This window comes from Aquarana catesbeiana, linkage group LG02, assembly GCF_042186555.1.
Source record: "Aquarana catesbeiana isolate 2022-GZ linkage group LG02, ASM4218655v1, whole genome shotgun sequence".
Lineage (NCBI taxonomy): Eukaryota > Metazoa > Chordata > Amphibia > Anura > Ranidae > Aquarana > Aquarana catesbeiana.
Window position 1 is genome coordinate 108773811 of NC_133325.1, and position 27145 is coordinate 108800955.

Genomic DNA, 27145 nt, shown 5'->3' on the forward strand with positions numbered 1-27145 from the left:
TAATGACCCTGACTGCTCATTTTCCTTACTGGGCCTGAAACTGACATAAACAAAGGTGGCCTTGTGCATGAAATTCCACCCTTACCTCCTACATGTTTATTAAACCTCTGATCAGATTAGGGCAACTTTTTCATGATGATGCAACAGTGTTACTGTTAAAGTAATTAATTGGTGGTATTAACTCAAAACAAAAAAATGTGATATTAAACCCAAAAACTAACATTTATTATATTGCAGCTTACCAATTCTTAAATGTAATGGTTGCATCCATTTTCTTTTTTAGACTTTATTTCTTCTATCTTCATCTGCTGATCCAGCCAGCAAGGCTGTTGTTTTCCAAAAGCACAAGCTCTCCAGCAGAATGTATCAGTTTACATGGATAAAACAAACCAGTTAACATTGGCAGGAGTGTATAAAATTATCAGCTTTTATTAATTGATGCAAAACCTTTATCCCGAAAGGAAAAAAACACTGTTTTCTGCAACTGTGAGCTGCAGTTTGGCTTCAGTTTATTGGTGTATTTAACCACTTAAGGACTAGCCTCGTTTTGGATTTTAGGTGTTTACATGTTTAAAACTGTTTTTTTTTGCTAGAAAATTACTTAGAACCCCCAAACATTATATATTGTTTTTTTTCTAACACCCTAGAGAATAAAATAGCGGTCATTGCAATACTTTTTTTTGCACCGTATTTGCGCAGCGGTCTTATAAGCGCACTTTTTTGGGAAAAAATTCAATTTTTTGAATAAAAAAAATAAGACAACAGTAAAGTTAGCCCAGTTTTTTTTTATATTGTGAAATATAATGTTACGCCAAGTAAATTGATACCCAACATGTCACGCTTCAAAATTGCGCCCGCTCGTGGAATAGCGTCAAACTTTTACCCTTAAAAATCTCCATAGGCGACATTAAAAAAATTCTACAGGTTGCATGTTTTGTGTTACAGAGGAGGTCTAGGGCTAGAATTATTGCTCTCGCTCTACTGGTCGCGGCGATACCTCACATGTGTGGTTTGACCACCGTTTTCATATGTGAGCGCTACTCACGTATGCGTTCGCTTCTGCGCGCAAGCTCGTCGGGACAGGGCGCTTTAAAAAAAAAAAAAATATTATTTATTTTACTTTATTTTATTTATTTTTTCACTGTTTAAAAAAAAAAAATTTGGATCACTTTTATTCCTATTACAAGGAATGTAAACATCCCTTGTAATAGAAAAAAGCATGACAGGTCCTCTTGAATATGAGATCTGGGGTCAAAAAGTCCTCAGATCTCATATTTAGACTAAAATGCAAAAAAAAAAAAAAAAGTCGCTTAAAAAAATGACACAAAAAAATGTGCCTTCAAGAGAAGTGGGCGGAGCCAACGTAATGACGTCGCTCCGGCCGTCCTATGGTATAGAGACGGGTGGGCGCCATCTTAGCCTCACTCATCTCTATACTGAGGAAGAGAAAGGACCCGATCGCCTCCGCCGCTACCGACGGCTCCGGTAAGCGGCGGAGGGCGCGGGAGAGCGGCGGGAGGGGGGTGGCACCTCTCCCGCCGCCGATAATGGTGATCTCGTGGTGAACCTGCCGCTGATACCACCATTATCGTGTACAGAATCGCCGGCCCTAAAGATGGATACCTCGGATGTGGCAGCAGCTGCTGCCGTTACCGAGATATCCATCTTTAAAATAATGACGTATATATACAGTGGCCGGTCCTTAAGTGGTTCTGCTAATAGAATGTAATCTAATGTGGATAAATCATCACAAGAACTAAGCACCTCATCCCTAAATGTTTAGAAGAAAGAACAAATTGGATGTTATATAAAAGCCATACCAAAGAATAAAGTTAAAATCTTCAAAATTTATTAACAAAGGTCTAACACATAATATTCATAAAACCATGTGCTTATAACCCATATATTATGATCCATGTTTTTTATATAGCGGTATAGATGTGATCCCAACATGTTTCACCCTGTTATTGGGCTTCCTCAGTGGATGCTATCCGCTTGGGGTCTCAGCTTTCCAGAGTCTTCCCGGGTCTCCGGCTGGAGACACGCAGGGACACATGCAGACCATCAGAGATGAGCTCAGTGTGTGAGTGGTCTGTACTGTGGACTCTGCCCCCGGTGTCATTTCTATATACAGCTTAACCTCATCTGATCATTGTCTGCCTCCTATGGCCACCTGCAGTTCTGCAGTGGATATAGCACTTTATATTTACTGAATAAACCTGTGACTACACTTCTAAGTGATATTTCAAAGACCTGGGATGGCTATGACCTGAAGCGGATAGCATCCCCTGAGGAAGCCCAATAATAGGGTGAAACATGTCGGGATCCACGTCTATACTGCTATATAAAAAATATGGACCATAATATATGGGTTATAAGCACATGGTTTTATGAATATGATGTTTTGGACCTTTGTTAATAAATATTGAAGATTTTAATGTTATTCTTTGGTTTTGCTTTTATATTGCACCGTCATAGTCTCATCCAATTTGTTCTTTCTTCTAAATCTGCTAATACATTTAGCACTACCCTCCCCCCAGGCTGACAATGCTGTTGTCTGCTATGCCACCTGTGCTCATTCATTCCGAGTTGTGTCTCACAAATACAGGAGGTGTGTTACTGGTCAGATCACCAGGTGTAAACAGGGGGGAAAAAAGCCAAAGAACAGAAGACTGATGCAGCCACTACATCTAATGATTGGTAAGTTGCAGTATAAAACATTTTTGGTTTTGGATTTAATGCTGCTTTAAAATTGGGGCCGTGATTTAGGATTTACAACAATAAATTAAATTAAGATTTCAGATTTAAGATATGATTTAGGATTGGGGCCATGAATAAGATATGGCTTGTCAAAATTTCCCCTGGTCCCCATTTCTTCCTTATACCCTCTGCCACTTTCCTGGAAGCTTGTGAAAGGAAACCTGCACTGAGAGAAAATAGAAGCTGCAGTTGCTGATCTTCCTTCTAAAACCACTAGTTAACTGGCTGTTATACTGATTTAACTCTTTCACTGCCAGGTCCATACGCCGCATGGACCTAAAAAGTGCCCGCAGGTGGCAATGTCCATACGCCGTATGGACCTCATATCTCCCTCTCTTATAAGCTTATAGTCACTTTAATGACCATAAGCTTATATCAGAATTGTTCAGCAAACTCTGATGAACAATTCTATAACTCTGATCAGCGGATTACAACCCGCTGATTAGAGTTATTAACCCCTAATGTGACCCCCCCCACCCTTGTCGACACCTCACTTTGCCCTGCCTCTCCACCTCCTGCTGCTAACTTCCACTTATAACTACTCTCCCCACTCTCCTCTTATCCCCTTCACCACCCTTCTGCTCCCCCAACACTAATTACCCCCCTCCACCCGATCCGACCTCCCCAACAAACCCGATCCCCGCAGCCACCATTATTAGCCGGCATCCCTCCCCTGCCACTTCTGCTGGCTTCAGGTGCTGCAAGGGGCTTGGAGGGGTCCAGATGTGTCCTCCCCAATACCTCTGATCACCCCCCAAATGCCCCCACACCCCCAATCCATGGCCACTCCAAACGGCATCTCTCCTTCCCTCCGCCTGCACCTTCTCCCTGCACTGATCTCTGTGATCTGTCAGCTTGGAGAGCACGGCTGGGGGGGAGTGGTGCGGGTGGGGGTGAAGTTGTGGCTTGGGGGGCTTGGTATACATGTGTATACCAAACCCCCCTGTACAATGGATATATGCAGCGATCGCTGCTATATCCACTAACAGCTGATCATTGTAACCACGAGTGGTACAATGTATCAGGCTGTCATTTCATGAATGAATGGAATCTCTATACAGATTCCATCCATTCAGTCCCTTTCTCTGACTCAAAAAAGAGATATGGGATATCTGTTTAGACCTCTAGTATCTCACTAAAGAACCCCTCCCGCACTTACTCCTCCATGGGGCCGGTCTCCCCCGCACTCATCCCTCCATGGTGATGGTCCCCCCCACCCCACAGCCCTCCATGGTTTCCTTAGCTTCTCCTCCCAGCCAACACGAACCATCCTGATTGGCCAGGAGGAGAATTCAGAAAACAATAGCTAATATTACTTCGCTATTGTCACAAGTGGGTGGGTTTGGAGTGCAATGCTCTGCGCCCTGAGCCCAAACCTTTTCAAGCCAATTAGAGCCTCAGGCTCTAATCATGCGGCTTGAAAAAAAATCATACAAATGCCCCTGCGCACCTAATGGACCGGCCGCTCCTGGTAAGACCCCTTTCACATGGAGCGGACTCTGTCAAGCAGATCCGCCTGCTCAGCGGGGGAATCTGTCTGCTGATCCCCGCTAAGCAGGCAGATGTCAGGTCCATGTCCACTCTGCATCAGCAGAGCGGACACGGACACAGACTGCTATTCTGTATGGTGCAGTCAGATGGAAATGGACCGCCTGTCCATTTCCATCCAGACCATCCAATTCGATCTGCTAGATCGATGGTGAAATCCCCAGCCACCTGTTTTTAGCGGACTGGAATGGATCGGATGCAAGCAGTCTGCTTGTGTGAAAGGGGCCTAAGACCTTGTTCACAGGTGTTCTGTGCATCTTTGTGCAAGCAGTTCCATTGATGTCATTTGGGATGTAGCACCTGCAAGAACAGAGCCATTGCTCCCAATTTTACATCCATGTAGGTCTGCATGCATGTCCCTGAGCTCACACTGTCTGCGTTCGGGGTCATTACCCGCACAGACATGGATGCCAGATTGGGAACAGCAGCTACGCCTGTGCAGCCATTGCATCCCATTTGACATAAATGGGACTGCCTGTACGGGGATGCAGGGAACACCTGTGCATCCCTGTGCAGGTAAACATGGCCCTCCATTGCTCCCAATGAGCATACACTTTAGTATGCCACATGTGAACAATGCTGTAGTAGCAATTTAGCAGGGATTTTGTTATGTTGTGTTTATGTACACTATCTATTATTTTAGTGTATTTTTAGCAAAAATATTGATTTGATAAACATTTGTGCAAATATCGCCCTGCCTTAAAAACCTGTAGCACCTTCTTTTTATTCTACTGCCTATGTGCTTTCAGAAAATGTATGGATTGGGGGGTCTTTTTACAAATTCTGAAAGCTGTAAGTGAAAAATGAGAACCTCCAGATTGTTAGAGAAATTTTTGGGTACGTTCAATTTTCACCATTTTGCAAAAAGGCGCAATTTAAAATGTACAAATATTTGTTATTTATTAACTCCATATAGGTTAAGCTTTTATATTTAGTAGGGATTTAGCAAGAATTTTGTAAAATTGGCTGTGTTTTTATCTACTGATAATGGTTTTAGTGTATTTCTTACTAACATATTGGTTTGATAAATTTTTTTGCAAATACTGCGGGGTCTAAAAAATCAGTAGCACCTTCTTTTTATTCTAGAGGTCATATGCTTTCAGAAAATATGTGGTTTTGGGGGTCTTTTACAAATTCTGTAAGCCTTTAAGGGAAAATGAAAACCTTCAGATATTTGGATATTTACATTTTTGCGTATATTCAATACCCCAGCAGAAGTCTTTGAGGACAAAATGCGTAGGGTCTCTCTGTTTATCCCAGCCACTTTTTTACCACGCTTTTTAACATTTTGGAATCAATTCTATTGTCATGCTTTTAGATTGATTATTGGAAGATACATTTTTCAATAAAACGTACATTCATTTTTGGATATACACAATGTGGAGGCTCTCTCTTTTTTATTCCATATTCTGAATATTGCCCTCTTGATTTAGATGTTTGCATACACCTTGCAGTAAGACGACAAACAAGATGACCGGACGGATGTCCAAGTTCCCCTTCCAGCAGGAACATTCCACCGCTTTGGACCAGACCTACATCGTCATCCATCACATGGCGGTTTAAGCGTTTTTTGACTCAGCGCTTATGGCCTGTGAGTCCACCATTGCTGGTAAGAGTACCTCATCTCTCCTTAGGGTTAGCAACACGGACCTTTTTATTTATGCACCCACTGATTTGTGCTTACAATATATAGACAATTTATATTTTTGATGATTCACTTATGTTTATATATTCTTGCATTCTAGTTTGTAAGTCTTCTTTTTGTTTATATGTAATTTAACACTAATTTTTGGTCCACACCCTCCATGTATGTGTTTGCTGTAATAAGGGCTACACATTTACTCTTATTTAGCTTTACAGGAATTTTCATCAGCATCGGTATACCCTTATATTTATACATGAGGTCACATATTGGAGTCTTGGAGCGTCACTTCAGGCCGTTTCTTGTTGCACATGTTTTTAGTCACTTGTTTTATTTCCACACATTTAGCGCCACACTTTTACTTCACATTACTGCACAATTTGTCTGATTGCTGTGTTGGCTGCTTCTGACCCTTGGGATTGGCGCGGTATTATTACTCTATTATCTGGATTTACGCAAATACCGCTGGGTCTAAAAAATCAGTAGCACCTTCTTTTTATTTTAGAGGTCATATGCTTTCAGAAAATATGTGGTTTTGGGGGTCTTTCACAAATTCTGTAAGCTGTAAGGGAAAATTAATACCTTCAAATTTTTAGAGAAATTTGGATATTTACATTTTTGCATACGTCCGATTTTCACCATTTTGCAAAAAGGCCCAATGTAAAAATTAAATTTTAGTGTATTTTTGCAACTATATTGGTTTGATAAACATTTGTGCAAATACCGTAGGGTCTGCTGATCAAGCATCTGGGTGGATCCCAACTATATGGTAATATGGCTGGGATCCTTCCAGAGCCTGGAGCAGGTCTGTGATGTCAGCTGACAATGGGCATTAGTCCACTTTCAACTGATTGTGGGTCACAGGAGAGCAAAAGTAAGTGCACCCCTGTAATCCACATGAGAAGTATGGACATACTTCTCTTTTAGAGACAAATATATCTTTATTGTTTTACAACGTAACAAAGAAATAAAAAGATAAAGCCACTTCATGGTATGGGAAGGTCACAAATAAGATGTACAATCAAAATGGACAAAATAAACAAGTAAAGCAACTGAACAGTGTAATGAAGATGGTGATAAAATATTGGTATGGCTTTAAGAAACAAATCAAAAAGTACAGTGGTGTAAAGAATATGAAGGGAAGCGAGGGAAGGAAAAAGAGGAAAAAGAGAGGGAGGCAAACAAAGATGTTCGAGAGAGTAGGAAGAGAAAGGGGTGGAAGACTAAGAGAAAGAGACAGGACATAAGCAGGACAATGGGACCGAACAGGTAATAACAATAATAATAATAGTAATATGGAAATAAAAGGGTTGAATGTAAAGGGGAAACACAGCAGACAATAGTTTGGGAGGTCTCAAATGGTGCCAATGGGACCTCTAATGCCCTGTAGACACGACCGGTTTTTGCCGTCGGAATAAACTCTGAAGATTTTTCCGACGGAATTCCGACGGAATTCCGCTCAAGCTGTCTTGCATACACACGGTCACACCAAATTCCAACCATCAAGAATGCGGTGACATACAACATGTACGACGGGACAACGTGTACGACGTCTCGTACTTGCTTCAGAGCATGCGTCATTTTTGGTACGTTGGAACAGCATACAGACGAGCGGTTTTCCCAATAGGAATGTGTTCCGTCGGAAAAATATAGAACATGTTCTCTATCTAAGTCCGTCTGAATTTTGCGACGTAAAAAGTCAGATGGGGCATACACGCGGTCAGAATATACGATGAAAAGCTCCCATCTGACTTTTTCTGTTGGAAATTCCGACCATGTGTACGGGGCATAAACCATCACTTCTCTTTTAAATAAAAGCTGATTGCTGGTTAAAGGCTAGGCACGGCGCAGCGGTGACGTCCGCACACTCATGGAGGGTGCTGGACAAACAAATGTTTCCATTTTTGAGCCTAATTTTATTGTTTTTATGTAAGTACAACTTTTAATAATCTCCCATGTGCTTTTAAAAGAATGTTGTGCAATGAGTTTATCTTCCTCTTTCATATAATGAATGTTTGACCGGACTCTGAAGTTTCCTTGACTGATGATAACTGTGGGGTATACACCTGTGGAATCCAATTAAGCAGGCTGGGTAGTGGATGTGGTTGAGCCCATAGTGAAGGGTGAAAGCTCACTAATGCGCAGATAGACCCTTGAGGGTCTTAAAATCTGGTAAGCAGACATACTTACCCTGTCTATCCTGTGGGGAGCACTGGGTGCCTTCACAAATTGAACATTGGATCAGCACACGTTTTGAGTTCACTTTATGGATGTGGAATTGGGACATTTGGACTATTAATAATTTTTCTTTTTTCCTTTTTCACATTTTCATCGTTATTGCATTATATTAGATGTTTTTTGCACTTTAATCATTAAAGTCATGGTTTGACAGTGCTACACATTTTGATTTAAATTTTTGTTATGAAGTGTACATTGTTGTGGGAGCTGCTGTTGGTCACGGATCATCTGTGTCACTTACATAGCTTGGTTTACTTTATATGCACTTAGCACAATATCGCTTATTTACTATTTAGGTAAATGTGGACATAAAAAATGCTCCAAACAAATATTAAGTGCACAAATAAATCTTAAATTAAATGCATGGTATATATATAAAAAAGTGTGCAAATGAAAAAAATCTCAGTGAAAAAAATGTCCATATGTCAAGTCCACACACTTAGGAGAGGATGCATGTATCAATAAAAGTGTGCAAGTATCAAATACTCCACTACCGTGACCATGAAATGAAAAGTGCTCCATCGATCAAGAGAAAAATTGGCCTCTTACCAGCGGAGATGTATCCCTTTTACAGAAATCAAGGTAGCTTGTGAGAAAATGATCACAGGTGTGGATGTCTCAGGTATAGATGTTTCAAATAACGTGTTTCCATATGCTTGTAAGAATAAACTCTGTATGTCCAGGAACCATATATAGAGAAGGGAGAAGCCTCATAGTGTAAAACAGCCAGACATTTTATTAAAAAGGTAAAAGTTACACTTACATCAAGGTTAAGATATTCGAGCATTAAGAGTATCTCTGGCGGCGGTATCACTCATCCAGCCAGTTCACATGACAGTACATGTACTCTCTGGCCGGACACGTTTCCACAAAACGGTCGTCTACTGGGAATGGAGGATCCATGCATTTAATTTAAGATTTATTTGTGCACTTTACTCTTTATTTGTTTGGAGGAGAGTTTTTTTTATGTACACATTTACCTAAAAGTTGAGTCATCATTTGTTACAAGATTCAATTAATTAGATTGATTTCATTCACTGCACCTGTTATTATAGTATAAGGTCACATCAGTTAGTTTATTCATTTTTTAAAGGAACAGCACACCATTACTATTTTGGTTTGCTTTTATTCCTATTCCAGGATTTGGGTTGCAGCAGTTCAAACTTTAGGCCAGTGCAGAGATACAACATTTGTTGTTTACTGAAACAGAAACGAAGAGGATAATTTCCAATGCACACAATTTTTCTGGTGACAATGAGAACTATTTGACAGGGGATTTCCTTCCCTTTTGGAGACATTTCCTCTCAGTTTGTATTGAGTTTCAGGACAGGATGTGAAAAGAACTGTCTCAGTGGGATACATAAAAAAACTTTTTTCAACTATTCTGTTATTGTATCCAAAAGTAAAATAGTTTGGGCTTTAGCTATAGTGTAAAGATTGCACTATTGTAGTTTGGCTTTATGTTGGTGTGTGTGTAGGTGGGGAGGTTGACAAAGATTGATAAATGTCTTGCTGTTGCATAATAAGTCTCCAGGACAAGGGAGCAGGCTTTTGCAATGCAAACAGGAAAGAGACAAAAAGAGGGGCAAATTAAATCGGTGCTCCCATTGAAAATTAAAGGAATATGGTAAAAGAGTGTTTAATGTTGAAATTAAAGCCCCTGTAGTCCACTGTAACTAAGTACGAGCTTTAGATGGTCTGTCTCTGTCTCTTTCATTTGGTTTTTCATTTACACCCACTGCCATACTACAACTTAAAAGTCCTGGTTGTTTTATATCTATGTCCTAGCACTATTCATTTTTTTTCTAAGATGTCTCTGGGGAAATTTCTATCAAATGGAAACATGGTATTGGAGTTCATGCTTGTATCCAGACTACATATCCATTATCCTCTGGTTTTTCTGTGACGCAAGGAATCATTATGTTTAAAAAATATTTGCCTTGTTCTAATTTGGGAACCCTGCAAATTACTGATGGACTCTGCTCATTAAGATTTGAAGGACATGCTATTATTAAACCACACAGTCATGTATTTAGACAAATTGATGCAAAGTAGATATCTTACGTGAGTTCTCCTTTGCCAATCTGCCACTGGGAAATCAATTAGTTACCTGTCCTTCTAATCACCTCTAATGAGGACTTTTTATCAGTGGAACAAGGACAACACACTCACCTTTCATGCTTTACTCATTAGAAGTTCTTAATTTAATGAAATTCAAGGAAATACATATTGAGACAACTTTTAATATTTTACCATTTTTTCATATAAAGGCAATTCTTAAAAAGCAATGGGCTGAAATGCATGAGGACATCGTAGAACAATACACAGTATTATATAATGTAAATCTAGGTTCATATTCTTGCATTATTTGTTATTATATGGTACACGCAACTGTAGCACAGTAAGTTTTAAGTAGGCGACAAGTCTGATATTGAGTTTCAAGGTCAATTAGACTTGTCAGTAACCTTGAGCAAAAACAAAATTGCCTGTTAATAATTTATGTGTATGTTTTTGGGAGGAGAGGTGCTGATGGGCAGGATATGTCTGGACAGGATGGACAACTTTTAGTGAGGTTTGTTAGTGATGAATTAGAAATCAGAAAGCTACTTACAAAAGAGTTACATTGCTTGACACGTGTGGTACTGCTTGTAAATTGGCCTCTGCACACTCGAGCTCTGTGTCTTTGCACTCACAAATCTCTGGGAACTGGGAGAGACCTAGAAGCAATTGACAGTAATCATATTCACTGAGACAAGGAAGTGTACATTATAAACATACATATTTATATATATATATATTTTTTTAATCATGGCATTTAACTTCTGGCATCGCACTGTAACTGTAGCGCAGTAACTTTTATGCAGACGCCTGCAAAAACAAATAAAATATTGCAGAAGGTCTAATTCTTCCTGACTCTAAGACAAGACAAAAATGCTGGAACTGAGCTATAAAAAAAAATTAAAGTATATTTATTTTTATTAAATAATAAACATGGTTTTTGTACAGAGTGGCCCTAAACCTCCTGTTCTGGGGTCCCTGCTGCAACATACGAATACAAATACAAACTCATACAAATAGAGCTTTCTTTTGGTGGCATTAAATCACTTCAGGCAGTTGTTTTTGCTAAACAAAAATAGACGGAAAATTTTGAAAAAAAAATCAGTTTTCATAGTTTGTTATAAAATTTTACAAACAGGTCATTTTTCTCCTTCATTGATATGCGCTGATGAGGCTACACTGATGGGCACTGATAGGCTGCATGGATGGGCACTGATGGGCTGCACTGATGGGCTGCACAGATACGGTGGTACTGATGGGCACTAATAAGGCGGCACTGATGAGGCGGCATTGATGGGCCCTGATGGGTGGCATTGATGGTTGGCACTGATGGGTGGCACTGAAGGCCACTGATAGGTAGCACTGATAGGTGGCAAATATGGGCACTAATAGGTGGCACTGATAGGTGGCACTGATGAGCCCTGGTATGTAAAATTGATAGGCAGCACTGGTGATGAGCCACTGATTGGTACTGATAGGTGGCATTGATAGGTGGCACTGTGGGCACTGATAGGTGGCACTGGTGTGCACTGGTAGGCGGCACTGTTGTGCACCAGCAGTTGGCATTGGCAGGTGGCACAGGTTGGCACAGATGAGGCGGCGGCTGCTCTACTTGATCGGGACTGATGTCCCTCTGAAGCTATCAGTGTGAGGAGAAAAAATAGCCAATTACCGGCTCTGTTTACATCACATGATCAGCTGTCATTGGCTGACAGCTGATCACGTGGTAAGGGGTTGGGATCATTGACTCGCTGATCACAGAGCGCCCCACACACGCCCTGCAGGGGGCACACAGGCCACTCGAGCATCGGAGGACGTTATATGATGGCCTCCCGGCAAAGTAGGACCACGCTGTAGCCATTTTTCGGCTGATTGATTACTGTGCACAGCTGCACCAGATTCTGTGTGCACCGGTTTTAGGAAAACTCGCCCATTGCGACTGACACATGCAATGCTTGAAAAGATGCATCATATTACCAATGCTGTAAAAAATTGCATAGTCCAACCTAATCTTTAATGGATTTGCTATGAACAGATGCATACATGAAATTGAAAGAAGCCATTTATTTGTCAGGTCACCAGGAAATTCAAGAAGCCTCTCATTATTTAAAGTCTTTTCAACCAACCACTTGATACTTTAAAGTGACTTGACACATCTAAAAAGGGCTGTGAATGCCCTGAAACTCGGTTGTTAATGTGACCTGGGCAGGGAGAGGGAAAGTGTGGAAAAAGAAAGATTGATTGATTTTTGCAGTGTCCAGTATTAGTAGAGTAAGGTGGGCAGTGCTGGTTGTGACGGACCCTGTCCTCAACAGGACTATATCCGTTGTAAATGCTTCCTCTGTCTGGTACCACACGATCCAAGACCCCAGTCACTAGCCGTAACTCGGTGTAGGATGAAAAACATCAAAACTGTTTATTCAAACACTGGTACACAGGTATACAGGTATACACTCAGGGAACAACTCCCTATCCATTTGATTCAGGATGGGGTAAACTGTCCAATCAACAATAAGGGGCATGCAGGTATATCAAAAATTTGAACAATAGACCACCTTATTAGCAGGAGAGGCTGTTGGAGGAATTCCCCCTCCCCTCTCTGCCCTGCCCCCAGAGACATGGGACAGCAGTTACACTTAAATTTGGGTAACAAAGTTCTGTATGGCCAGTGAAAACAGTGTTATTTCCAATGTCAGTGTCACAAGGAATGACCAGGGCATATCAGGCAAATATATACAGAAATAGTCCCATAAAAGCACATAACAACCCCCACCCTACCTCAAACTATCTAGCAATGGTCTGTGAAATACTCTTACAAGAGTCTAGCAGTCTTAAAGGTGAAGGATATTGCTCACAAACATTAACGTCCCAAGTGAAAAGAGCCCCTTCACTTCTTTAGCACAAACCACACATACAGAATCCAGAACAACAGTGTCAAAAGGAAATGCTGAGTTCGGTATGCTTGTACGGTGAGTTGGGTTAGGCAGACGCAACTGGAGTTCTCGGTCACCCTGTGTCCTGAATGGACACAGGGTGACTTACACATAGGAGGGGCCATGGGAGCTGGACCCTGAGTTTCCAGAGCTCTCCAAGGTAAGCTGGGTTTCACAAGCCCCCCGCCCAAAGTGACTCCCGTCACACTGGTTTATGGAAATCTTCTCATAAGTTTATTTGTTAGAATATCATGGTCCATTAAATGAAAAGGGTAACAAGACTGTGAACATGAGATGGATGAGCTGGATTATCTGCTTGCACACCAGTCACTTCAAAACTCAACTTAAGCCAAAACTTTTTTTTTATTTTTTTGATCGATGTGTGTCATTTCCCTGACATGTCACCAGGACAAAAAATTAGGGCAACTGGTTTCACTGGGGCAGGAATATTCAGACAGCGGTTCTTACTCATCCCCACATTTTTCTTTTTGCTGTTTCTGTCCCTATTGGAGAGATTTCCTATAACTCCCTTTTATTAGCCTATCCCCCCCCCCCCCAGGGAAGTTCTAACTCTTCTTGACTATCTAAGACACAACAAAACAAGAAACAAAAATGCTGGAATTGAGCTATGAAGTGGTCGTAAAGTCTATTTAAAAAAAAAAAAAATAATAAACTTGGATTTTGCACAGAGAGGCACTGAACCTCCTATTCTAGGGTCCCTGCTGGTGATCTTGCCTCCTTCTCTTCTTTAAATTTCCCCATAGCAAGCCGTTTGCTATGGGGACACTCCTGCAGACTTGAGCTGGGCTGTGTGCATTTATAGACACACAGTGTGGGTAAGCCCTCCCCTCCAATCCCTGCTCACAGGATTTTACTGACAGCAGCAGGAGCCTATGGCTCCCCCTGCTGCTGAGTCTCCTGTAAGTAGAGAGGAGAGAATAGCTGCTGCAGACGCCCACCTTGCTGGATCAAGATTGGACTCAGAATAGTTTGTAGGCAGGTGCCTATAAGGGTATATATAAATAGTCATGATAGCACAATATATATCAATATACTTATGCAAATCAACCAACACCATTATGTACTGTGCCCAAACGTTATAACATAAATCCTACAAAAGATAACCTGGTGCACAAGGTACGGTATAACCCCTCAGGATTTTTAATGACAGACCAAGTGTGAAGTAAAAAAGTATTTATTGAATATTCACAATTATACAATTACAATATCAAAAAAGATTAATACAATTGTTGATATCAATATTATATTGAGATTACATGAATAGGCATGAAACTTAGCTGCCCTATATGAAGGTTTTAAGCTAGCAGGGGTCCATGCTGTAAATGACGCCTGACATGTTTCGGACGATGACGTCGTTCCTCAGAGGCTTAGTGTCATTTAAAACAATCGTGTTGTATTGTTTGTTTTTCTATAAATGTAAATATAATGGAAATTAGTATACAATATAAATCAAAATAGATTTCTTATTAGAGTCACACTTTCAGCATCAGTTAACATGCTAGGGCATAGTTCATAACAGTAGGACAATGGATCATCGTAAAAAGCAGGTCAACCGATGCTGGATACATGGGGAGATGGAATTTTATCTGTACTCCTCCTGGGCCTGCAGACAGCCAAAGACAGCTCCAAGATGGTAATTGGGGGCAATTGGATCAGCCACAGCGGCAAGGCATAGGAGACAGGGCAATGAAGCCCGCTGCAAGAACACCCAGCTGGGGGAGGCCATCCTACAAAAATACTGGCATTTACTCAGTATGGATACTATACTAGCACCATTTATCCCCACTCAACCATTGATTACATATCGCAGAGCGTTCTCACTGTGTGACAAATTTAGTCAGTAGTGAATACAAAATTAATAAACAAGACAATGTTAAACTTAAAGGCACATTTAGATGCGGTAACTGTAATTATTGCCAGTATATGGACACCGCAAAGAACATAGACTTACCAAATGTGGATAAACTGAGACCTAGACATTTTGTCAATTGCCACACTGCAGGGGTATTTTACTTACTGCAGTGTGAATGCAACTGTTACTATGTGGGAAAAACAAAACTCGAATTTTGGCAAAGAATCTACAGACACATTGTTAGTATTAAAAAGAAGGACCCTGGTCTTCCCCTTAGTAGACATAGCCTCGTAGTACATTGTGACCTCACTCCAAAGGTGCGATTCTTGGCACTTTATCATATTCCTAATAACCCAAGAGGAGGAGACTTGAATGAGCAACTTTTACAAAGTGAACTGAGGTGGATATTTCGTCTTAACGTAACAGTACCTCCAGGCCTCAAGGAGGCGTTTAATTTCAAATTGTATTTGGAGGGTTTTCAGTCAGGCATATGTGAATTAGATTTATAGAAGCAAATATTTTGATGTCTCTGGTTCCCCTATAGGTATCTGTTACAATTTTTTTCTGCACATATATATATATATGTATGGTATCCTTGTTTTGTATATATATATCCTAGTGCATTTTGTTATTTTGTTATTTCGTTACTAATATGCATTATTGATTTGATGCTGTTGCTCATTTCTCTGTCTTTTCAGGTTGTTTAAACTTCAAGTTCTACCATGGGACTTAGGCCATGCTTATGTGCGGGCCTTCTGCTGCTGACCACTGGGTGTGACTGTCTCTTCTGGGTCCCCATGCTGCCTTTTACTGGCTCCCCATATTGGGTCACCTCGGGGCTGCTGCCATTGGCGGTGGGCGTGTGGCGATTGGGGGTGTTGTCTGCTGCCCAGCGCGCGGGAGGCCCCCGGGAGGCTGCCCCAGTTGGGCTGTGCCTGGGGACCTCCTTACTCACAGCTAGCTATGTGGGTAAGACTCCTTACTGTTTGGTCTCACCGTAAGGCCCGGACATATGGGACGTAGGCACGCCAGTGGCATAATGAAGCGGGAAACCGCTCCGCCCCTACAGGCGGGGCGGTGCCGCGTTGTCTGAGAACACCACATCACGCCGCTGTGCCTACCTCATGGTGATCCCAGGCCTAGCTGATTTTGGTTGCTTATCAGCAATTATTGACAGCTGTACTTATCTGCCTCTATATAATCATTCCTCTTGCTTGGACAATCACTTTGATTGTGTTATGCTGCAGGATTCACTCTTAAACAGGCAAACAATTCAAAGGTATGTTATCACCACAATTGAATACTATTGGCATTATAGATCTGTCTATCTTCTTATTAGATATCAATTGATTTATTTACCCTTTCTTACTATTATGGTCAGCTATATCTAGCTATCTTTATATATCTTTATATACCTTTGTACACCTACACATATAGTGCTTAGCACTGCCCTTACATTGCCTTGGTGTCTGTTTCTTGTTTAAATTTAGAGACACATACATCAATCAACTGCGGTATATACTCAGTAGGGGCCGTGGTTGGTTTTTACCTCTGGGTGTTCTTGCAGCGGACTTCATTGCCGTGTCTCCTGTGCCTTGCCGCTGTGGCTGATCCAGTTGCACCCGGTTACCATCTTGGAGCTGTCTTTGGCTGTCTGTGGGCCCAGGAGGAGTACAGATAAAATTCCATCTTCCCATGTGTCCAGCATCGGTTGACCTTTTGTTTGCTTTTGTAAGTACGATGATCCATTGTCCTACTGTTATGAACTATGCCCTAACATGTTAACTGATGTTGAAAGTGTGACTCTAATGAGAAATCTATTTTGATTTATATTGTATACTAATTTCCATTATATTTACATTTATAGAAAAACAAACAATACAACACAATTTTTTTAAATGACACTAAGCTCTGAGGAAGGACTTTATTGTCAGAAACATGTCAGGCGTTCACCACAAATATTGTGTTTAATCCTCCACCATCCAGAATTTGACTCACCAGATAACCATTCAAATTAAGCGTGATCATCCAATCCACCAGAGATCCTGTGTCCACTATTATGATCTCCCCTCTCACTCAGTTATGTAATAAGAAAATGCCATCACTGTGCAACATATTTATTCAATTGGTAAAAACATCCAATATAAAAGTGCCAACTCACATTTACAAGTGCCCTCCAACCGGCACTAAGTCTATCCAGTAATCTGTATCTATAGCTGTCATGTTGCTCCGTTCAGAGAAGCCAGCGTGCATTCCAGTCCTCATATGTGGTGATACCAAGGGGCAGGAAGTGACGTATGCGTCGCACCTCTATGCCTCAACGCGTTTCACATAAATAATGCATCATCGGGAAGCTAGTGGCGCCATTTTTGTTATGGTGTTCATGCCCTTACTGACCAAAGATTATCCAATCATGCTCTTTTTTACTGTAACCCATCAGATTTCTAAATATCACCATACTTTATTTATTTTATTTCAGGTACTTATATAGCACCATCAATTTACGCAGCGCTTTCCATACATATTGTACATTCACATCAGTCCCTACCCTCAAGGAACTTACACTCTAAGGTCCCTAACTCACATTCATACATACTAGGGACAATTTAGACAGGATCCAATTTATCTACCAGCATGTCTTTGGAGTGTGGGAGGAAACCAGAGTACCCGGAGGAAACCCGCGCAGGCACAGGGAGAACATGCAAACTCTAGGCAGGTAGTGTCGTGGTTGGGATTCGAACCAGCATCACTTCTTACTTTCATAGGACCGCATGTGCAGGGACGTGCGGTGAGGTCAGTGGCTGGTGAGGCACTGGCTAGTATGAGAACCAGATACACAGAGGTTACATATTCACAAGTTACGTATTTGATTCTCACTGCACAAATGTGACATAAAAAAGTTGTAACGACCACCATTTTATTCCCTAGGGTGTCTGCTAAAAAATATATATAATGTTTGGGGGTTCTGAGTAATTTTCTAGCAAACACATGATGATTTTTACATGTAGGAGAGAAGTGTCAGAATTGGCCTGGATGGCAAGTGGTTAATTACCATAAGTAAGTAATATACAAATAATTATTATATATTGTTTTTAAGGTAATTCACTATTTTTTCAAAAACTGTACTCAAGCAGGTGGCATAATGGACAAATTACTGAAGATTTAAGTAATAACTTCATACCAGTAATTTCACAGTAAATAGATAACTAATAAATTATTATGTTATAACAGATAGCATAGTAATATATTATTTATCTTGATTAAAAAAAGTACCTTTTCAGCAACAGCAGATTTTACCTCTTAACTGTGTGAGAAAAACATGGGATTATGGGTAAACCTTACACCCATAAACCCATGTGTTTTCCTTGTAGTTAAGAGGGCTGGGCTGGAAGGGAGTATTTGTCTTTTAGACACATGCCTCCTTCTATAACACTGCAGTGAGAGGAGAGCCTCCGCGGCAGCATTTACAGTATCTCACAAAAGTGAGTACACCTCTCACATTTTTGTAAATATTTTATTATATCTTTTCATGTGACAACACTGAAGAAATTACACTTTGCTTCAATGTAAAGTAGTGAGTGTACAGCTTGCATAACAGTGTAAATTTGCTGTCCCCTTAAAATAACTCAACACACAGCCATTAATGTCTACACCGCTGGCAACAAAAGCGAGTACACCCATAAGTGAAAATGTCCAAATTGGACCCAATTAGCCATTTTCCCTCCCCGATGTCATGTGACTAGTTAGTGTTACAAGGTATTAGGTGTGAATGGGGAGCAGGTGTGTTAAATTTGGTGTTATCGCTCTCACTCTCTCATACTGCTCACTGGAAGTTCAACATGGCACCTCATGGCAAAGAACTGAGGAACTGAGGATCTGAAAAAAAGAATTCTTGCTCTACATAAAGATGGCCTAGGCTATAATAAAATTGTCAAGACCCTGAAACTGAGCTGCAGCACAGTGGCCAAGACCGTACAGCAGATTAACAGGACAGGTTCCACTCAGAACAGGCCTCACCATGGTCGACCAAAGGAGTTGAGTGCACATGCTCAGCGTCATATCCAGAGGTTGTCTTTGGGAAATAGACGTATGAGTGCTGCCAGCATTGCTGCAGAGGTTGAAGGGGTTGGGGGTCAGTCTGTCAGTGCTTAGACCATACGCCTCACACTCCATCAAATTGGTCTGCATGGCTGTCATTCCAGAAGGAAGCCTCTTCTAAAGATGATGCACAAGAAAGCCCGCAAACAGTTTGCTGAAGATAAGCAGACTAAGGACATGGATTACTGGAACCATGTCCTGTGGTCTGATGAGACCAAGATAAACTTATTGAGTTCAGATGGTGTCAAGCGTGTGTGGCGGCAACCAGGTGAGGAATACAAAGACAAGTGTGTCTTGCCTATAGTCAAGCATGGTGGTGGGAGTGTCAGGGTCTGGAGCAGCATGAGTGCTGCCGGAACTAGGGAGCTACAGTTCTTTGAGGGAACCATGAATGCCAACATGTACTGTGACATACTGAAGCAGAACATGATCCTTTCACTTTGGAGACTGGGCCGCAGGGCAGTATTCCAACATGATAACGACCCCAAAGACACCTCCAAGATGACCACTACCTTGGTAAAGAAACTGAGGTTAAAGGTGGTGGACTGGCCAAGCATGTCTCCAAACCTAAACCCTATTGAGCATCTGTGGGGCATCCTCAAACGGAAGGTGGAGGAGCGCAGGTCTCTAACATCCACCGGCTTCGTGATGTCGTCATGGAGGAGTGGAAGAGGACTCCAGTGGCAACCTGTAAAGCTCTTGTGAACTCCATGTCCAAGAGGGTTGAGGCAGTGCTGGAAAATAATGGTGGCCACACAAAATATTGACACTTTGGGCTCAATTTGCACATTTTCACTTAGGGGTGTACTTACCTTTGCTGCCAGCGGTTTAGACATTAATGGCTGTTTGTTGAGCTATTTTAAGGGGATAGCAAATTTACACTGTTATACAAGCTGTACACTCACTACTTTACATTGTAGCAAAGTGTAATTTCTTCAGTGTTGTCACATGAAAAGATATGATAAAACATTTACAAACATGTGAGGGGTGTACTCACTTTTGTGAGATACTGTATATTGGACAGCTTGGACCAATGGTACTTTACCATTATTATCATTATTTATTTAAACTGGCCACGCCGTATGTAGCTTCTCACAGGCTACACAAGGAGCTCCGTATTTCTGGAACCATAGGTGCTAGGAGCCCCACATTTTGACCAGAAGTGGGGTAGGACTTTGGCTACCTACCCCCTGTTTGCCGAGCTACGACCCTCGATCTTTTTTTTATGTTCATGTTCATGGCTCTGCCTCACCTGCCTCCCCTGACTGCATGCCCTGCGCATGTGCTGCTGGCCACATCTGTCCCTTTGGCTCTCTCTGTCTGGCCCGCAATGCCTCCATTATCAGTATGCCTCTCTGAGCCTGTTAGCTTGAAAGCTGTGAGATGTGTTGGATGGCTATTCAAGGGCAGTCTCATCACATGACAAGGCAAAATGACTTGTCTTCTATATGGCTGGTTCACAGAATTGTGTTGCCCAGGTGATGTGTGTCGAAAAAAGTACTGCGTACGGTACTTTTTTTTTAAAACAGTGCAGCGTGAGGCAATCCACCACCTCACATAGATGTCAATTGAATTTAATTAAATGTATTTGTAACAGGTTGAAAATGATCCGGTAATTTTACTATCATATTTTATGGAATTGCAGTAATTGGGGAACTCAACATAGTGGGAAATAACACCAACATTAGAGATGTTTGTAAACAAACACACATACTCACTTTTATGCAGCAGCATCAATGTGCAACTGCAGCTTCCCCAAAAACAAAAATTTGGCCCTGGACTTGATGATCGGCCCACTTTAATTTTGAGTCCCCCCTTACATCAGTGTGTCCCCAACAGCGTCCCCCTTACATCAGAGAGTCCCAATCAGCAGCTCCCTTCACAGAGAGTCCCAAACAGCAGCCCCTTCACATCAGAGTCCCCATCAGCAGCCCCTTCACATCAGAGTCCCCACCATCAGCCCCCTTCACATCTGAGTCCCCACCAGCAGCCCCCTTCACATTAGTGTGTCCCCATCAGCAGCACCCTTCACACCAGTGTGTCCCCATCAGAGAGTCCCCATCGGCAGCCCCTTCACATCAAAGAGTCCCCACCAGCAGCCTCCTTCACATCAGAGTCCCCATCAGCAGCCCCCTTCACATCAGAGTCCCCATTAGCAGCCCCCTTCACATCAGAGTCCCCATTAGCAGCCCCCTTCACATTAGAGTCCTCACCATCAGCCCCCTTCACATCAGTGTGTCCCCATCAGCAGCCCCCTTCACATCAGTGTGTTCCCATCAGAGAGTCCCCATCAGCAGCCCCTTCACATCAGAGAGTCCCCATCAGCAGCCCCATTCACATCAGAGTCCCCACCAGCAGCCCCCTTCACATCAGAGTCCCCATCAGCAGCCCCCTTCACATCAGAGTCCCCATCAGCAACCCCCTTCACATCAGGGTCCCCACCAGCAGCCCCCTTCACATCAGAGTCCCCATCAGCAGCTCCCTTCACATCAGAGTCCCCACCAACAGCCCCCTTCACATAAGAGTCCCCACCAGCAGCCCCCTTCACATGAGTGTGTCCCCCTCAGGAGCCCCCTTCACACCAGTGTGTCCCCATCAGAAGCCCCCTTCATATCAGAGAGTCCCCATCAGCAGCCCCCTTCACATCAGAGTGTCCTCCCTCTCCTCCTCCTCCCACATGTACTCACAGTTTTGAAGGCAGCTTCTCCTGTTCCTCTCTCCAGTCATGTGATAACAAGTAATAAGGGGAGAGAAGAAGGGAAGTCTGTTGGCTGTCTATCTCCCCCTGCAGGCTGGAGGAAGCCGAAAGCCTAATGCTCTCTCCAGCAAGTGACAGAAGCTGCTCCTCCTGACAGGAATGAAATCGCGATCATTCACTGTCAGAGAGGAGCGGCTCCAGGACTGCACCTGACCGGCCTACTGAGCTATCGGCCCACCGGGAAACTCCCGGTAGTTCCGATGACCAGTACAGGCCTGACTGGAGCACTGAGCTGGAGAGGGGTGGGCGCAGCTGACTCTAGATCTCACCCTGACAATATTGTTTAGATCCCTCCAGAGTCTGGAGCAGCTCTGCCACTTTAGTTAATAGTGGGCAAAAGCCTGCTGTAAGCTGACTCTGGATCACAGAAGGGCATAAGTAAGTACACCCCGGTGATCCACAAGACAACTATGACCAAAAAAGCTCAGCAATACTTCTCTTTTTTTAAAGTAGTAATAAACTCTCAGCATTTTTTAGTTTAACGCATTAAGCACAATAAAATAAACATTCTACAATACACTATTTGTTAAAATTCTTACCCCAGCACTTTAAGTTTGCAGCTTTCAATACTGCTGGCTTCTACTCTCTCAGCGCTGCTCCCCTGAACCTTATGTCTTTACAGGTAAGAGATAACAGTAGACAGTGCTGTTTTGAGCCAGTCTGTTAACTTGAAGAAGGGAGGAGCAGGATAAGGGAGGAGCATGTCAGTTTCTTGCCATACAGGACTATGGGGCTGTGTTTTTCTACTGTTGCACACAGTGTAGAGAGACACAACTCTAGTCCCTGCATTCAAGGGTGGCTCCATAGGATGCGACAAAAGAAAGGAGCCAGCCTGAAACAGGAAAGCTGGGTAAGGGGTCATGGCACCAGCTTCAGCTGGAACATAGGGAAGAATTAAAATATTAAGAAGCCGCTTACTCAATACAGTGCCTTGCAAAAGTATTCACCCCCTTGGCATTTTTCGTGTTTTGTTGCCTCACATCCTGGAATTAACATGGATTGTTTGAGGATTTGCATAATTTAATTTACAGAACATGCCCACAACATTTAAGATTTTTTTTTTTTATTGTGAAGCAAAAAACAAATAGGACATGTAACGCTGGTAGATTTTTCAATCTACCGCTTATAGGTAAATTTAGTGGGTCATCTGTTCTGTACCTAGTTAGATTCAATCTAATGTTAGACTAGCCTCTGTTCCAGCTTGGCTGTGTTGCGTGCAGTTCCACATTGTGCCTGTGGGTGTCGTTGTCACCATGGGTAAGTGTTGGAAAAGCAACAAGCTGAAGTGTATGAGTGCTCTTCTGTCCCGGAGATAACTCGGCGGAGGTGGTCCTCCGAGTTGCATTCTGGGAGAGGGTATTTATGGGACAGACGCCATGTTTCTGGGAGCTTTACCTCGTGGCCCTCCTGGCCTAGAGGCATATGTCAGTGAGTCCTACTTCGCGGCCCTCCGACCTGGAGGGTTGCGTTGCGGCAACCGAGCGGGTGGACCCAGAAGCCTGTCTGGGGTCTGTTATTGCTGGGATGGTCCTGTGCTGTCTGTCCTGTGGGAAGAAGCTGAGCTGGACAATCGGGAAGATCCAGGGGAGGACCCATCTTGGAAGGGACCATGCAAGGCTGGTCTTAAGAAGGGCCTGGTGACTCGATTGGAGGACGCATCCTAAACTACTCTACCGCACAAGTACTGCCGGGTTGGCTTAAAAGTTCTGTTACTGTGTTTGCTGTTCATTGAAAACTACTACATCCTGTGGCAGAGGATCATACGGGTTTTATTTTAATCAAGTCTGTGGCAGAGACTTTTTGTTCATGCTGCATTTCGGCTATTCCTGAGCTGGGGATACATTCATCCCAAAGATTTCAAGTCCTTAGTGCTACACCAAGAAAAGGTATTTGAACTTCCCTGCAACTCTCCTTCTACCTCTTTCTTGCTACTTCTTCCAGTTATCTCCCATTAAAGCACTGGAAAAAATATGTTTATCCAGCTCCTTCAAGTTGGATGGTTTGCGCTTTTGAACAGCAAGTCTGACCACAGATATTCTATTGGATTGAGGTCTGGGCTTTGACTAGGCCATTCCAACACATTTACATATTTTCCCTAAACGACTCAAGTGTTGCTTTAGCAGTGTGTTTGGGGTCATTGTCCTGCTGGAAGGTGAACCTCCGTCCTAGCCTCAAATCATACACAAAGTGGTACAGGTTTTGCTCAAGAATATCCCTGTATTTAGCACCACCCATCTTTCCCCCAACTCTGACCAGTTTCCCGGTCCCGACTGCTGAAAAACATCCTCACAGCATGATACTGCCACCACCGTGTTTCACTGTGGGGATGGTGTTCTTTAGGTGATGTGATGTGTTGGGTTTGCGCCAGACATGGCATTTTCTTTGATGGCCAAAAAGTTCAATTTTAGTCTCATCAGACCAGAGCACCTTCCTCCATACATTTATGGGAGTCTCCCACATGCCTTTTCGCAAACTCAAAACGTGCCTTTTTGTATTTTGCTGAAAGTAATGGCTTTCTTCTGGCCACTCTGCCATAAAGTCCAACTCTATGGAGTGTACGGCTTATTGTCGTCCTATGTACAGATACTCCAGTCTCTGCTGTGGAACTCTGCAGCTCTTCCAGGGTTACCTTAGGTCTCTGTGCTGCCTCTCTGATTAATGCCCTCCTTGCCCGGTCTGTGAGTTTTGGTGTACGGTCATCTCTTGGCGGGTTTGCTGTTGTGCCATGTTCTTTCCATTTGGTTATGATAGATTTGATGGTGCTCCTAGGGATCATCAAAGATTTGGATATTTTTTTATAACCTAACCCTGACTTGTACTTCTCAACAACATTGTCCCTTACTTGTTTGGAGAGTTCCTTGGTCTTCATGGCAGTGTTTGGTTAGTGGTGCCTCTTGCTTAGCTGTTGCAGCCTCTGAGGCCTTTCAAAAATGTGTGTATATGTAATGACAGATCATGTGACACTTCGATTGCACACAGGTGGACATCATTTCACTATTTATGTGGCTTTTGAAGGTAATTGGTTGCACCAGAGCTTTTAATGGGCTTCATAACAAAGGGGTTGAATACATACACACATACCAATTATCATTTTTTTTATTCCTAAAAAATTGTTTTATGTATATATTTTTCAAATTTTACTTCACCAACTTAGACTATTGTGTTCAGATCCATCACATATACACCCATATGCATATGCCAATCATTAGGGTTGAGCTTCGAGTTCGAGTCCCGCTCCCGCTGTGTGACGCTTCTCCTCTTCTGACGGTTCTTAAATAAGGGGGGCGGGGCCACCCGGTGACCCCGCCCCCTCTGACACACGGGGACTTGACGGGGACTTCCCTGTGGCATTCCCCGTGACGTCAGAGGGGGCGGGGTCATCCGTTACGTAACCCCTTCTGATTTCAATGAAACTTTGAACAACATTTTAACTTTTTAAACATTTTAACAGGTCACGTTACATTTTAACATAGGACCCCTTATTTGATAGCGGCTTCACAAGTCTTGCATCCATTGAACTTGTAAGTTTTTGGACAGTTTCTGCTTGAATTTGTTTGCAAGATGTCAGAATAACCTCCCAGAGATGCTGTTTGGATGTAAACTGCCTCCCACCCTCATAGATCTTTTTCTTGAGGATGCTCCAGAGGTTCTCAATAGGATTGAGGTCAGGAGAGGATGGAGGCCACACCATAACTTTCTCTCCTTTTATCCCCATAGCAGCCATTGATGCAGAGGTGTTCTTTGCAGCATGAGATGGTGAATTGTCATGCATGAAGATGATTTTATTACGGAAAGCATAGTTCTTCCTTCTGTACCAGGGAAGGAAGTGGTCAGTCAAGAACTCCACATACTTTGCAGAGGTCATCTTTACACCTTCTGGGACCCTAAAGGGGCCAACCAGCTCTCTTACCATGATTCCGGCCCAAAACATGACTCCACCACCGCATTGCTAACGTCGCAGCCTTGTTGGAACAGGGTGGCCGTCCACCAACCATCCACTACTCCATCCATCTGGACCATCCAGGGTTGCACAGCACTCATCAGTGAACAGGACTGTTTGAAAATTAGTCTTCATGTATTTTTCTGCCCAATGCAGCCGTTTCTGTTTGTGAGCATTGGTTAGTGGTGGCCGAATGGAAGGTTTATGCACAGTTGCAAGACTCTGGAGGACTCTACACCTTGATGTCCTTGGGACTCCAGAGGCAGCAGCAGCTTCAAATATCTGTTTGCTGCTATGTAATGGTGTTTTAGCAGCTGCTCTCTTGATCCGATGCATGGATCTGGCAGAAATCTTCCTCAATGTGCCTTTATCTGTACAAAACCCGTCTGTGCTCTGAATCAGCCACGAATCTCTTAATAGTACAATGATCATGCTTAAGTTTTCGTGAAACATCTAATGTTTTCATACCTTGTCCAAGGCATTGAACTATTTCACTCTTTTCGGCAGCAGAGAGATCCTTTTTCTTCCCCATATTGCTTGAAAATGGTGCTCTGCTTAATAATGTGGAACCCCCTCTAGTTGTTTTTCCTTTAATTGGGCTCACCTGGCAATCTAATTATCACAGATGTCCGGGATTGTTTTCAGTGATCAAAAGAGCCCTGAGACACAATGCCATCCATGAGTTAAACTGAAAAACAAAATATTTAATCTTTGTGACACTGAAATAGAATTTGCATAATAATTTGGAACAGGGATATAATTCAGATTAAAAAAAGCATTGAACTAAAGGCTGCAATGTAACAAAGTAGGTAAAAAGCCAAGGGGGGTGGATACTTTTGCAAGGCGCTGTAAGTGAATAAATCAGCTGCAGACATTGCTTAAAGAAACTGAGGATTTAATTTCACCTAAATATCTTAATCTTCAACCATTGAAACAGCACATAAGCAAGAAAAGGTGTTTGAACATTTTTTATTTCTTACAAAAAATTTTTTTTACACATGGTTGGCTAAGAACATTGCTCTTTCTTATCCCTCATAAGTATCAAAATGCTACCTAGCTCAGAAAATTGATTTCCCTGGAAAAGAGATTGCTAATGGGCTATAAATACATGCTCAGCAAATGTCAAATAGAAATGGTTAGTGTTTTAGAAAATGTTTGAAATATATTTAACGGGCTGTAGTGCCAAGGAATAACAGTAGAACAAAAAACTTTCCCAAATACATTTCTGCATTTAGGACACTTACCCCAACTCAATCCAACCCAGCATTTCTTTCAACAGTAGCAGGACAAAACTAAA

General features: G+C 42.4%; 1 protein-coding gene across 1 annotated transcript in view; it reads right to left on the minus strand.

The window, feature by feature from the left end:
• RXFP2 (relaxin family peptide receptor 2) overlaps window positions 1–27145 on the minus strand; it is a 512938-nt gene that overhangs the window by 117689 nt on the left and 368104 nt on the right. The window contains exon 4 of the mRNA XM_073613352.1: window positions 10800–10905. Coding sequence (XP_073469453.1) covers window positions 10800–10905 — 106 coding nt within the window. The remainder of the gene's footprint in view (window positions 1–10799; window positions 10906–27145) is intronic.